The sequence below is a fragment of the Pezoporus wallicus genome, unplaced genomic scaffold (assembly GCF_028554395.1).
Source record: "Pezoporus wallicus isolate ANWC-B61680 ecotype Strahan unplaced genomic scaffold, APGP_CSIRO_Pwel_v1 contig_4161, whole genome shotgun sequence".
In the NCBI taxonomy this organism is placed as follows: Eukaryota; Metazoa; Chordata; class Aves; order Psittaciformes; family Psittacidae; genus Pezoporus; species Pezoporus wallicus.
The window spans coordinates 814961-828375 of record NW_026639584.1 but is presented as its reverse complement, the minus strand read 5'-3'; the positions used below and the strand labels follow the sequence as shown (position 1 = coordinate 828375).

Below are 13415 nucleotides of genomic sequence, written 5' to 3'. Positions count from 1 at the left end.
ATACCATATGGCAAGGCTCTCTGTATTTTTGCAGGACAACAAACAAATTGTTGCTAGATGCCAGACTGCTCTGGCAGAGCTTTATCACTGATGCCTGCCAGCAGGACCCTTTAGGGGATAGTAATAATTTGGGGTTGTTTACATTACAGCTTTAAAATAGGGGTTTTCTTGAAGCATGTGTGTGTTTAGTCGGGAAAGTTGGCTAAAAAACCTCTGACAGCATCAAAAAGTGAAGGCACTCACTATGGCCAATGCATAGGATACCTCTGGCTCTACAGAAGGTTGTTATGTCACAGGAGCTCCAGGTGGTTCAGTGGGAGCCATGCTTTGTAAGACAAGGAGATTTACCTGAGTAGGAGACACAAGGTTGGTTCCCCAAAGCCTTATCCGTGCACCTGGACCAGCTTTTTCATCAGTTGACCTTCGCTCAAGGCTGAGGTTGAGCTTCCTTGAGAAGCTACCTTTGAAACACCGGTGAAGGGAAAACAGTGCCTTGCTGTAAGGTCAATGGTCTGTGTTAGCCTGAGACAAGGAGACTCAGGGATGAGCTCCAAGCCTCAGGCCTGCTGCTTACCCCAGTCCTGTCCCAGTTCCTGCTGGGGTCTGTCCTGACAGCCAAATGCGCTGCGGAGATGCTGGGAGGTGAGGGGCAAGCTCAAGGGGCACTCAGAGGTTTGCAGCTTGAAACTGATGCAGCAAATGAGGTGTTTGCCCTCTTCAGCTTGTATATTGAAACCCACGCCTAACTGCAGCCTGGATTTGGGGCAGAACTCTGCGTTTCCCAGGGTTTTGATGCTTATCCAGGATTTTTCCCGGAGTTACGCAGTATTTGGGCTGCTTGAAAGGGGCTTGTAAAACCTAACATTTTCTGTGACTGAATGCTGAATTTGCAACAAAAACATGACCAGAATTAGTGGGGTTTCGGGTTTAATAGCGTGCATTTTGTGGGAGTCTCTGTGACATGTTCAGCTGTAAACTGTTCTGACTTGGCATCTCACGTGGAAGCAAAACTTGACATGGCTGTTGCTGGATCTTGCTCAGATCTCATTGTAACTGCAGTCTGGTTCTTCATATAGGGTGGGATTGGTCCTTTTGTGAAGTGAATTCTTCCCAGGCTTTTGCTCCTCTGTGAGTCTGTTTTACTTTAGGTCATCTGAATAAATGACTTCAGTGGAAGATGGAGCCAAGCAGCCTTGGACGCTGTCATACTTTGAACAGGGACCTGGTCTGAAACCAGCCTCAAATGTCAAAGAATCTTGAATCTGAGCCTGCAGGATTGCAAATGTCTTAAAGCAATGAGATGACAAAACCAGTTTTCTTTCAGTTGAGCTGTTAGGATCTTCTGTATTCATCTCATCAGGCTTTTTCCTGCATCCAGTGCAACAAAAAAAACACCTGAATTATTGGTCTGAAAACTTAGAAGCTGAAATTCTCAATGACGTAAAAGCAGAAGTGGATGCTAAAATCAGCAATCATGCTCCTCCATTCTCCAAATATTAAGAGGCTTTTGGTAACACTGCAACCTCTCATAGCTGCTCCTTTCCTATTACTGGGTGATCTGAAGCATCCCATCCAAACTTTGGTGGATGCTGGTGGAATTTCCATTGTCTGGTTCCTTTACTTCAGTTTCAAATCTCTACAGTGCTGGAAATGTCAGAAGAATTCCCAAGGAGGGGTTGGTAGATGTTATAGCAGGGGTGCTGTTACCCTGCAGGCTCAGGGTGTGTGGACACAATAATCGTTGTGTTACCTCTTAGTAGGTGTAATGTGCTAAAACCTGGCCAGAGCCCACTGTGCACCTTCCCTGAGGGGCTGCAGTGGCTCTGCACACCGTGATGAGGCTGTAGGTGGCACAGGCATGGGGTGTCACTACCTGAGGTGAGTACTGTTGTGCTGGGTTCCAGCCCCACTGGAACAGCTCCTGCCCTTGAGCAGATGCAGCCATCAGAACTCGAGTGTTACCTGCCTTTTCCAGGAATCCTTGCTCTGGATGGCACACCAAGTAATGATTCCCAAGAAGCCATTTATGGTTGAGCCCAGTGAAACTACTTTCCAGTGTTTATTGCATTGAGGCTGCCTTGGCACAAGAGTGGATGGGTTCCGGTGCTGCCGTGGTTCCTTCAAAGTGGTAGCAGTTTGTGTGAGCTCACTGGACCTTTGCAGCCTTAATGTTTGCTATGAGCAATGGGCCTTGTCCTGGTGCTGTAGCTGTGGTGATCTGTTTACAGCAGTGTTTTGCTCTGAAGTTTCTCTGGAGGTTGTGGGAAGGAGAGGGGAAATGATGTGAATGTGGGTAATGGTTTTTTGTGGAAGAAGCTGAGCTGTTCTGTAGTGGTGTGGGATAGCAGGGAGAGGAGAGGGGTCCTTTGGAAGCTCTGTGTGCAGAAGAGGGAGAGCAGTTTGGTGCATACTGCTAAATACTGAGCAGCTGCAAGGCTTGGGAAGGAGACATGGGGGAGTTTGCAGAGGGAATGGGGTAGCTGGGGAACGCTGGCAGTGCTTGGGCTCACGTGGCACAAGAAGTTGAGGAGGTGGAAGAAACATACTGGTATGGGGAAGACCCCTTTGTTTCATAAATGGTTAAAACTGCATCAGTTCTTAACAGAGTCTGTGTGAGCACATAAGCTTGGATGCCAAAGCCCTGAAAGCTGTCTGAGCCAGAAGACTGTGGTATTCATGGCACTGAATGAAGAGAGCGGCTTATGCCACCACACAGGCATTTGTCTTCCCTTTGCTGACCAGTTGTTAGTGCTGCGTGTTCATTTTACCTGCACGGTCTGATGGATTTAGGTCATGGGTTTCAGAAATGGAGAGCATCATTAGGCTCATTTATGTCCACAGTGTGCTGCTGGGGTTGGATTTAGCTGCTTTGCCAGGCAGAACATGGACAGTGTTGGCTGGACATCACCTAAGAACTTGTAAGAGTAATGTGAATATTTAAGATCTATGTGAAGTCCTTCTGTACTACCTTCATTTCTTGCAGTTTCCTGAGCAGCCCGGATGGATGCTGCTCCTCTCAGGCTGAGCAAGGACAGGAGGTTTTGCTTTAACCAAACTGTGGGTAGAGGAGCTGTGCATAGCTTGAACTGTGAATCCTATGAGTCAGGCTTCCTTGGATGGTAGTGGGAACATCCAAGATGGGACCAGTACTTAATACATTCACTTCCTGGGCCAGTCCGTGTGGTCAAGAGGCTGTTGCAATAATGTTTTAGCTGTACATGAGCATCTTCAGTTAACTTAGGCTTCTTAGCACAGACACAATGCTCTAAGGGTTGGCTCTAAAATAAAGCTAAAGGTCCTTTTATTTTAAAACCAGATTTCTTCATTATATTGGTTTTATGCTAGAGAGTCACAGTTGCTCAGCCGAGGATGTGAGTGCTGGTCCAGGCTGTCACACTGCAGACCAGACTTGCAAGCTTGACCTTACATCTTTTTCCTATTCCATGGCTGGTAGCTGTATATCCCCTGCCAGGTTAAAAATACCACTTTCTTGAAAGCTCCGTGATAATTTAATTTAATCTTTTCTGTGTTCAGGGAGCAAGTGTCGCCATAAAGCTGCTAACGTCCTGTCCCCTGTGGTTCTTGGTGGCTGCAGCTGTGTGTCATGTTGGAATATTTCAGTTCCCTAAGGTTAAATGTTAATTAAAATTATTGAGAGGGGATCCCTGAGCCCTGGTCATGCCTCAGCCTCTTTTGGTGGGGAGGGTATGCTGTATGCATCTTGTGCTGGCAAGTATCAAGCTGAATTTAATTGCTTCCCTCAGAGCATCTTATCTGCCAATTGCAATTTTTCTTGGTCTTGAGCATCTCTAGGATGAGGGTGATGTTTCTTCTAAACTTTACTTTGCAAATATGCTGATGTATTTAACTTGCAACAAGGAACAAAGCAATGCAGCCTTGTCCTCAAGTGGATGCAGCTGAGATGCACATTCAGGTGGATCCTGCTCTTCAAGGACTGTTCTACTTGACTCTCAATTTGCTTTTGGAGATGAAGTGAGAACAGAGGCTGATTTTGAGATAGAGAATAAAACCTATGCTCCAAGAGTAGCAAGAGTCCATTTGATACGGTCATTACAATGCTAATGAAGGTCAAAGAAAAGTAGGTCTTGCTTAAACACATTTTTGTTCTTGACATTTTCTGTCATTGTCTTTTGGGTACTTAAAGATACTAAGTTTTCCTAAGGGAGGCTAAATATGGAAAGCCTTGCATTTGTTTTATACGGATAGAAGCTGGTCATTCACAGGCTGGAACAATTCTGCGTGATCATTTTTATGGATGCCACTTGATTTGATCATGGATTTCTCTTATTTCTTAGTAATGTAATTTGGCATGAAGAGAACTAATGCCATCCTACAGACAATCAGTGACCTTTCTTGGACCTGAATTCCACTGATTTAAACTTGCCCCAGGGAAACTGGTGTCACTCCCAGAATGTCATCTGAATGAGATTGCACTCATTTGAGATGATAACTTAGAAAGTCGGTGTGTATGCTTGTTTTAATGTGGATAAATTCGGGATTTACCAGACCTGCTATGGGGTCAGCAATTGTTCTAGTCCCGTGTTCTTGCTCCATTCATCTTCTAGACCTGGTGTTTTAAACAAATTTAAAAATCCCCAAACCCTATGGTGGCATAGGTCCCTATATAATGAATTTATGCTTACCCAAAATATGCTGGCTTCTAGAGAAAGTTCAGGACTAGCCTGTGGAGCTAAAATGTCTGCTCAAAAAGGAAACACAGCAAACGCCACCAGTGCATTTAACCCACAGGTTGTACGTGGCATGGATGGGTAAAAATGCTTTCCCAGCTCTTACCATACTTAGCACCTAGAAGCACCTAAAAGCATATGTGTAACTGAATCAGTAGGCACGGGTAACAGTAGATGCCATAGATCTGCTCAGATGTCATGCCTGAAACTTGCCCCTGGTTTCATATCTCCTGAAGCAGTAGCTTCCTATTGCAGGAAACCCACTGCTTTGACTCAGGTTAGGTTTTCCTATATTTTTCTATTGGTTTCATAAAGTTCCTTTTAAAAGTGGGGGATGTTTCTCATCACTAATAGTAAGTACATGTAGCTATGTACTGGGAATTTCTATTAAGCCAATGTGCATCTTCCCAGATGATGCCAGCCTCGTTTGCTCTAATAGTGGTGTGTGCTGTCCTGATGTACTGTTGGCAATAAATGTGCCTGTGATGGAAGGAGCAGGTTAGAAGGCATGTCCTGGAGTAACCTCAGCCTTGCTTGCTTCTTCCTTCCAAACACTCCTTTCAACTCTGTTTCCTCCTCTTATCCTGTGACAAAATGCTCTTCCAGGGCAGTGTGGGGGTTACTGAACAAGCATTAGTTAGAAATACTGGAAATAGTGGAAATAGAAAAAGTGGAATTTCTGAATGAAAGGTAGAAGAAAAAAAATAAATTAAGCCAGTATCTTCCTTCCTTGGTGCTTGCAGCTTGTGTCTGGCACAAAGAGGGCCAGGGCTCTGCAAAGCCTGCAGGTGCTGCCCCATGCATGCACAACCATGCCCATGTTGGTGTGCTTTCAGGAGAGGGGGATGTACCCCCAGTGCACTTGGGTGCAAACCTGGGCGATGCCACTTTGCAACTGGGCCTCTGGCTGGAGATGTGCCCTCTTTGGAGAGTCTCCTCTGCGTGGGTTTTGTGTTACTTCCCCTGCTCCATGAATGCACTTAGATGTCCTGTACACATAATTAACCTCTCCACTGCTCTGGCAGACTCTTTTATTGAACTGCCCATCACGACTCCTAAGTATTTTCCTCAGAGGATTGTGCAGGTTCAGAGGCCAGAGAGCTGGAGGAAGCGCGCATGAAGCTGAGTAACTCTTGGCAGTTATAGATGCAGCTTCCCTGATTTACAGCCCCGTCTAGGAGCAAGAATGTGCATTTGGGTCAAGAGGTGTCTCTGTGGTCAGGATGCCTTGTAAATCCAGGATGCTGAGCATCAGGATACATATGATGGATCTGTTCTGATAATGCCCTCAAAGTGCATGAGGATGGTTGGGTCCAGCTTACCAGCAGCCAGAGCACTCAGATTTGCTGGTTGTATCTCCCACAGCATTGCTGGATCTGGCAGCCACTGTACCCACCTCTCTGTCATGCTTTCTGACCTACCTTTAAAAGGTGCTCGTGTGAAGGGGGAGAGGTGGCAGTGCTAAGGTCTGCAACATTAACACAGCTCCTGCTTTACCTTCTTCCGCTCGGGATTTTCCAAGCCACATGGAGTGGGTCTGGAGGAGGCTCTGAGCGTTGCCTGTCTGACTGTGTGCATAACCAGAGAAATAATGTTTCCTGAAAATCATATATCACTAGGAGCATGTTGTGGAAACAGCTCTGGGGCTTCAGAGGGTTTACCAGTGTTGCCGGGTGTACTGGCCCTTGGCCTTTATCTGGGGATGCTTCAGGAGTGGTTTACTGCACGTCTCCCTAAAAACCCTACTGTCACCACACTGAAATTTAGGGAATAGAGGGCAGGATTTCTTCCGGATACCCCAGCATGTGAATGTAACAGTGCCAGCGTGCGAGGGGAATTTTACCAGCCCTTTGCAGTAATTGCAAAGCTCAGTGGGTGAACCTTGCGCCTGGGGGTGGTGTGAGATCCAGCATGGCAGGGTACCGCTCCTCGGGAACCCCCCTGTCTGTCTGTATGGTGGTGGAGGGGTAGGAAGGGATGCAGAAAGGGTCTGTTTTCAAGGGTTTTCCTTGGAAAAAACCCTAGGTGCTCTTGGAAACCTTTTGCTCAAGCATGCTCCAGGGGTTTTAGGAAGAAGGGGTTTGCTTTGCTTGCTGAGGGAAGTGGTCCCTCTTGTATGGAGGGCTGGTATCGCCACAATTTGATTTCCAGCCTGGGGGGCTGAACTTGCAGTAAGGTGATAATTAGAGAGGAGAGCCCCCCTCCTCTCACTTGAAAGGTGGAGTCTCGCTGTGCCCTGTGCCCAGCCGGCATTCCCGGGTCGTCACAGCCACGTTCCACGCGGTTTGGTGTTTGTTATTATTTGCAGCACATCATCAGCACATTCAGTTGCCTTTACCCAGAGAGCTTCTAATTGCGGCACCGTTTGAGGAGGGGGGAAGTGTTTTAACATCAGCTTAGCTAACAACAGCTTAACACAGCCTAGCTCATAGGGCTTAATTCATGCCCTGATCTTTGCAAACAGAGAAACCTTTCAGTCTTGGAGGCATCTCTCCCGCACCGCGGTGTTACCGGAGCCGCTTGCGTGAGCTTATTGTTGCCGTAAAAGCCGAGTGAAGTTTGGATTTGCCGGTGCCCACTGAGCCAGATTTGTGAAGCACAAATGAGAAAACCTGCCCTGGCCTCCCTTTCCCATAAAAAGCTGCTCAGGTGGCTTAGTGTGGCAGGCTAATGGGGAGGAGGCGGCTGCTGCACCTGCTAATGCTTTGGCTCAGGCTGGTGGCACAGAGGCAGCCGTGAATTCCCCCTGAGCAGCAAGCTGTTAGTGGCAGGAATGCCTCGCTCCGAGGAGCGCTCCTGCTACGACAACAAAGAGCCCTTTGATCCTTTCCATTTGGAGAACTTAAAACGAGAAAGCCAAACTACAATAAGACCAAGTTGGGTCATAAAAAGGAGAGCAGGAGCACCAAAGCGCTCCAGAGTGTAATTGTAGAAGCAGCAAATGCTTTGGCACTTAATTCTGCTTTAGTGTCAGTTCAATGTGTTTCACGTTTAATACCGGAGAGCCTGTCGCCAAATGCTCTGCACAAACAATCCGGTGCTGCTCCTTGGTAAGCTCAGGGCACTTGGAGCTGGTTCCCAGCTATTATTTAGAGGAGATGCTCTGCTGGAGCCCGTGCTTCATGCTGCCTGGGCTATGCGAGTTCCTGGTGTCCCTTGCCTCTGCCTGGACCTGGGTGATGCCCTAGGGGTTTCTGTGGAAGGCGTCATTTAGAGCAGGCACTTTATAAGGCATTTATCCGGAGCCTGGCTAACGGGTACCACACCTTCCCATGGCTGCCCGGGGTGTGCTCAAACAAAAAGTGCTCTGAATTACCTCTGCAAAGAGCTCAGCTGCAAGGTGTCACCTCCGCGGTGGCATGGCTTTGTCGCAGGGTCAGGCAGCTGCTCCTGGGGGCAAAACTGGCCATTTGGGGGTGGCTTGTGACAGGTATAAGGAGGATCTCACCCCGCTCTGAGCAGGGAGCTCGGCTGGAGATGCTGCCCGTGGGGTGGTGGTGAGTGAAATGCAGGAGCAGCTCATCTGCCACGCACATGTGGAACACCGTGATGTGGGGCTGGTGGGGATGCGGGGCTGGGTGTGGGTCCTTCTCACTGTGTGGCTGTGGCATCACACCAGGCCAGGCAATTCCTGCACAGCTCCCAGGCTTTCAAGAGCTCTTCTTTATTTAAAACACCAGTTCAAACCAAGCCTCCATGTTTTGAAGGGTGAGTGCTCTGCAAGGTGCATCCTGACAGCTAAGTATGTATGAAATGTGGCTTGGCAGCACCTCCCGGCTGATGCTGCAGTGGAGGGTGCAGCCCCATAGCAGCAACATTTGCACTGGGAGCTCTTGGGAAAGGGTAAGCACGGGGAGATGCTCACCCAGAGCTGTCTCCGTTTTCCATCCTCCCCTTTTTGGAGGGGCAAGGGAATGTGTGACAGACCCAATGAATGTTTTACTGCCCTTTAAACAGGGACATGATAAGACCTGATGTGATGGTCACTGATGAAAACAAAGTGACACTTAAAGGTCATTGAAAACCCTTAGAAACCCTTTCCCCCTAATGGAGCTCCAGCTCTCCATGGTGTAGGTAACATGTGCGAGCGATTTATTCTATTGGGAATTACACCAGATGCTGTAAAATCGTCTTGTGAGTATCTGAAAATCATTTGTCTGCCTCTGACGTGTCTTAGCACGTACAGGAATGCTCTGTTTGGGGAAGTCAGGTCCTTATCCTGATTTATCTCAAGGTACTTGTAAATGTTACTGTAATTCCGTGTTATCAAATCATTTAGCTCTTCCTCTTCCAGAAGCAAGTTATTTTATCTCATGCACCTTGTTTACTTCAAATTAGCCCTGAGGTTGGCCTGAAGTTGCACCTTGTTATTCCTCCACCTCCTGTCTCCGTCTTAGGCTCTGTCGGCAGATTTGGAGGTATAAGTAAATACTTTTTTGTTATTAATAGAATAACTCCCCCCTCCTACACACACGTTTTCTTTTCATTCCAGCCTTGGTTTTCCATGAGAAACTGACATTGCAGTACAAGCGGAAACCTCCCAAATGGCACAAAATAAAAAGCCTTAATTCTCCTAGCAACAAGGTCAGGGCTCAAATCCAGGACCTTTCCACGAGTGTGCGGGAAACAGCCCTTCCAATTACCTGCTCCCCCTGCGGTACGGATCCGGTCGGCTCATCAGCACCTGGGTTGGGTGGATTTGAAACTCAGCCATGGTATTGTTTAAGAATTCGCCATTCACCGGGGAAGGGTTTGTAGTGGGCTGAGCCCTGAGAAACCTGGGGCTGGTTTTATGGCTTCCCATTGAAACCTGGTGGAACCCCATGGTGTCGACTGATTTCCCCCTTCCCCACTCATGTGGCTTTGATCAAACCAGGGCTCAGAGACAACCCCCCCCCCCCCAGGGACTGGAACCACTGAGCTTTACCCAGTTCTGCCATTCATTAAAGCATCTGTGAGCTTCCAGTTGTAGATGATAAAATGAGGACCTTTGTGCCTAGCCAGGGATGAAGAATGCTGGTCCTGTGGCAGAGCTGGTTTTGCCCTGTACAGGGGGCATGTATAGGGAACACAGACCTTGGATTAGTCTGTGTGATGCAGAAGTTGCTGTGATCCTCCTGTGCCCTCTTAACGAGACCTGCCCGTGGAAATGAGACCCTTTGGGCAGGATGGTACATTCATGATTTTAGAGTAAGCATCGCATATTGTTGCATGGATTGAATAGAAGCTCTGCTGAAGGTATTAAGGGATGGCGGGTCCTGGAGGCTGGTGATGGCAAAGCTTTCCCTCTCTTGCTGCCTGTGTGACTCCAGCTTGGGTTGTTGTGCCTGATGGTTCCCATCTCACAGATCCTTTTGTAGCTTGTACATGGCTGTCTGGGAATCCGAGGTGCAAGCATAGACCTGAGGTACTGAAAAACTCATTATTTTACTTCAGTGGAGAGCTGGTTTGGGCTAGTACTATGATGAAAATCTTTCATTTGGCTTTCTTGAGCATTAGATTAGGTTCTGTATGATGCTCCATGCTGTGCTTATCCTTGTCTGGGTTCCATAAAACACCCAGGGCTAAAGTGAGCCTGTATCTACTCTGTAATATCTTTTGATGCATAAAACAAAGTGTACACAACATATGACATTCTAGGTGCAGCACCAGTATCTCAGCAGTTAAAGGGCAAAACATATTTTTTTGCAGAATATTATATGTGAAAAGAATTTTCTTTGTGCTGAAGGACTTAAAGATGCTGCTGAGTGTTGCTGCAACTCTCTCCAGTGCCGTGTAAAGCCAGAGGTCCATGTGCTGCTGCATTCAAAGTCCAGTTCTGGGTCTGTTGGTCTAGATCACCAAGATGAGCTGAGCCCTGTTTGCCAACATCTCAGTCCAGTGGCTGCACTGGGAAAGGAGTCAGTCCCAGCAGTATGGGTGGTTGGGGAGCCGCACTCGTCCTCAGGAGCTTTTGGCCTCCAGTTCTGTGCTAATCCTAGCTCCTCTGCACGGAGGAAGGTAATTTAGGGGCATGCCTTGCTAAGCCAGGTCCCTGAGCTTTGTGTGGCTGCTTTTAGGCTGAGATTGAAAGGTTGGGAAAGGGGAAGGACCGTGTCCCCTTTGCCACCAGAAACGAAACCCCCTTCCAAACCAAAGCCTACTCTGAGACACGGTGTAAAACCAGGAGCTTGGGTCACCCACTCTGGCAGTGAAGCTGTGGTGGGACTGGTGGCTGAGAAAACTGCTGCACACCGTCCTGTAGCTGCAATCCGATCAGGGTGCTGGTGGGATGCTGTTTCATCCGAGCAGTCGCTCTGCCATGGGAACAGCCCTTTCCACTACTGTTGTAACAACACCAGCATCAGGGATGCGAGTTGGAGCTGAGCCTGGGGTGTGCAGTGTGGCTGGGAAATAACTGCTGGCTTCGGTGCTCTGCAGGGTCCCAAGGAGTGGAGTGGGGTCAGGGGTTTCAACACCTCCTGCACCCCGCTGGCTCATGCCTGGAGTTCCACATGAGGTTCATTTGCCAGGTATCATGTCCAGGATGCTGCCAAGGGATTGTTTTCAAAGCACTGGGAAGACTTTTAGACTAAGGCTTGTAATGATTTTAGTGGGATTTGGGTAGTACGGATGCGAGTCCATAAGATTTTTCATAAAACATAGCAAAATGGTAGAAGGGGAAACACTGTTGTTTGGCCTAGATAAAATTCTGATTTGTTTTTTTTTTTCTGACGAAGGATGATGTTTTCCTGGCACAAGCTCAATTCATCCTCCTTTCCTAGTGGAAAAAGCAAAGCTAAATATCTTGCTTTCCTTGGAATTGAAGGAGCTGGACTGGATAAACTCAACTGTCTTTGAAACATCTTTCTGTCCTTGGATAGCAGTGTTTAAGAAATGAAATGATGATCTCATGCTTTTATACTTTTTATTCATTTTTATTTCAGCTGATGCTCGTTACGGCTCCTATTAACAATGTTTGAACCCAAAACAAGGTCCAGATGTGATGATTTTATTTATGCCAAGTCGGGTTTTGGTCACTGGGCTTGCATTTGGATAATGAATGTTTTCCTCCTTTTTTCCCTTTTTCAGCCCGATGGCACCAGCAAGGAGTGTGTCTTCATCGAGAAAGTCCTAGAAAACAACTACACGGCACTGATGTCAGCAAAATATTCAGGCTGGTATGTTGGATTCACCAAAAAAGGGAGGCCACGGAAAGGGCCCAAGACCCGGGAAAACCAGCAAGATGTACATTTCATGAAGAGGTACCCAAAGGGGCAAGTGGAGATACAGAAACCTTTCAAGTACACAACAGTCACCAAGAGGACTAAGAGAATACGACCCACCAACCCCAGTTAAAAATAGACAAAAAACAAACAGTGTCACAGTAATAAACCACGAAAAAGAAAAAAAAAAAAAAAACTGCACCAGAGGAATATTTTTACATTAAAAATAAGGAAGAAGCTCTATTTTTGTACATTGTGTTTAAAAAAAAATAAAAATAAAAAAAAGGAATAAAGACTAGATGGCAAACGCTGGGGAAAAGCTGTTAGGGATTTATTGTGACTTGAAAAACAAACCGAACTGCTCTATTTAAACTGACTTCTTGTTGTTGATGACACACAGGTGCTTATTTTGCTTTTTTTTTTTTTTGGAAAGGACAACTTTTCAAGCAGATCCCCAGAGGAGGAAAAGAAAAACAAACCAACCAACCAAGTGATTATTAAAGATAAGGAAATAAAAAACCAAAGAAAACCAAAGTTCTTTCCCAAAGTTACTGAGACCCTGCCCCGAAAAGTGCCGGTTTTTGCAGTAATCTATTTATTGTCTGCTGCCCGCCGGCCCAAGACAAGATGGTGTGTGCTGCAGTGAGTGAGTTTCCGTGGAGTTCTCGACGCATCGATCTTCTGTAACCTTTCTGACGACATAAGGTGTCACGGCTCCGTGATCCTGCATTATGCTCAGTTCTGGAGAATGCTGCTAACTACATTCAAGTGACTACAAGATGACCTAGTACACCAATGATAAGGGAATATTTTAAAACCAGCTATATTATATATATTATATATATATAAGCTATTTATTTCACCTCTCTGTATATTGCAGTTCCATGAACCAAGTATTACTGCCTCAACAATTAAAAAAATTATTTAAAACACGTGTACATACTTTTGCTGTTCACACTTCTTTCCCCTCCCCGAGTAGTGGGGTTTTTAATGCATATTTATCTTTCATGTGAGGTCAGCAGGATATGTTTGGGGTAGCTTCCCCACTATAATCTTCATTGTTAATTCTGCAATTCCTCCTTTTCCTCAGTGCTGTCTTCTTCCCTTGGTGTTCCCACAAGGGAGAAATCCCGCATGGGTGATGATGGGCTGAGAGTGGGAGAATCCTCAACTCCACACTGGTATTTTTCAAGAGCCAGAGTTGTATTTGATCCCTTTCAGCCCAACAAGTATTTCCTGAAGCTTTGGCCAAGCAGAAGGTAAACTGGAAAATCAGCGCCTGACTCAATTCACACATACTGACGTATGGCTTGTGCTTCCTTCACCAGAGGTTTTGAGAGGGGCTGTTTGTTTCAGCTATTTAATCCAATACTGTATCTTTCAAACCTTGCCCTCGGTGGGGCAAATCCCTCTCCCTTCCCTGTGTAGTTCTCCCAGCCTGTCAGTAACTTGCTTTCCGGGTTGGTCCAGCCAGCTTTGCCTGGTGTTTTGCAGATGATGT

At 46.8% G+C, this 13415-nt stretch overlaps 1 protein-coding gene across 1 annotated transcript in view; it reads left to right on the top strand.

Annotated features, from left to right (window-relative positions):
* Nucleotides 1-12852, top strand: part of FGF18 (fibroblast growth factor 18) — a 70890-nt gene extending 58038 nt beyond the window's left edge. The window contains exon 5 of the mRNA XM_057415120.1: nt 11781-12852. Coding sequence (XP_057271103.1) covers nt 11781-12047 — 267 coding nt within the window. The 3' untranslated portion in view covers nt 12048-12852. The remainder of the gene's footprint in view (nt 1-11780) is intronic.
* The last annotated feature ends 563 nt before the right edge of the window (nt 12853-13415 follow it).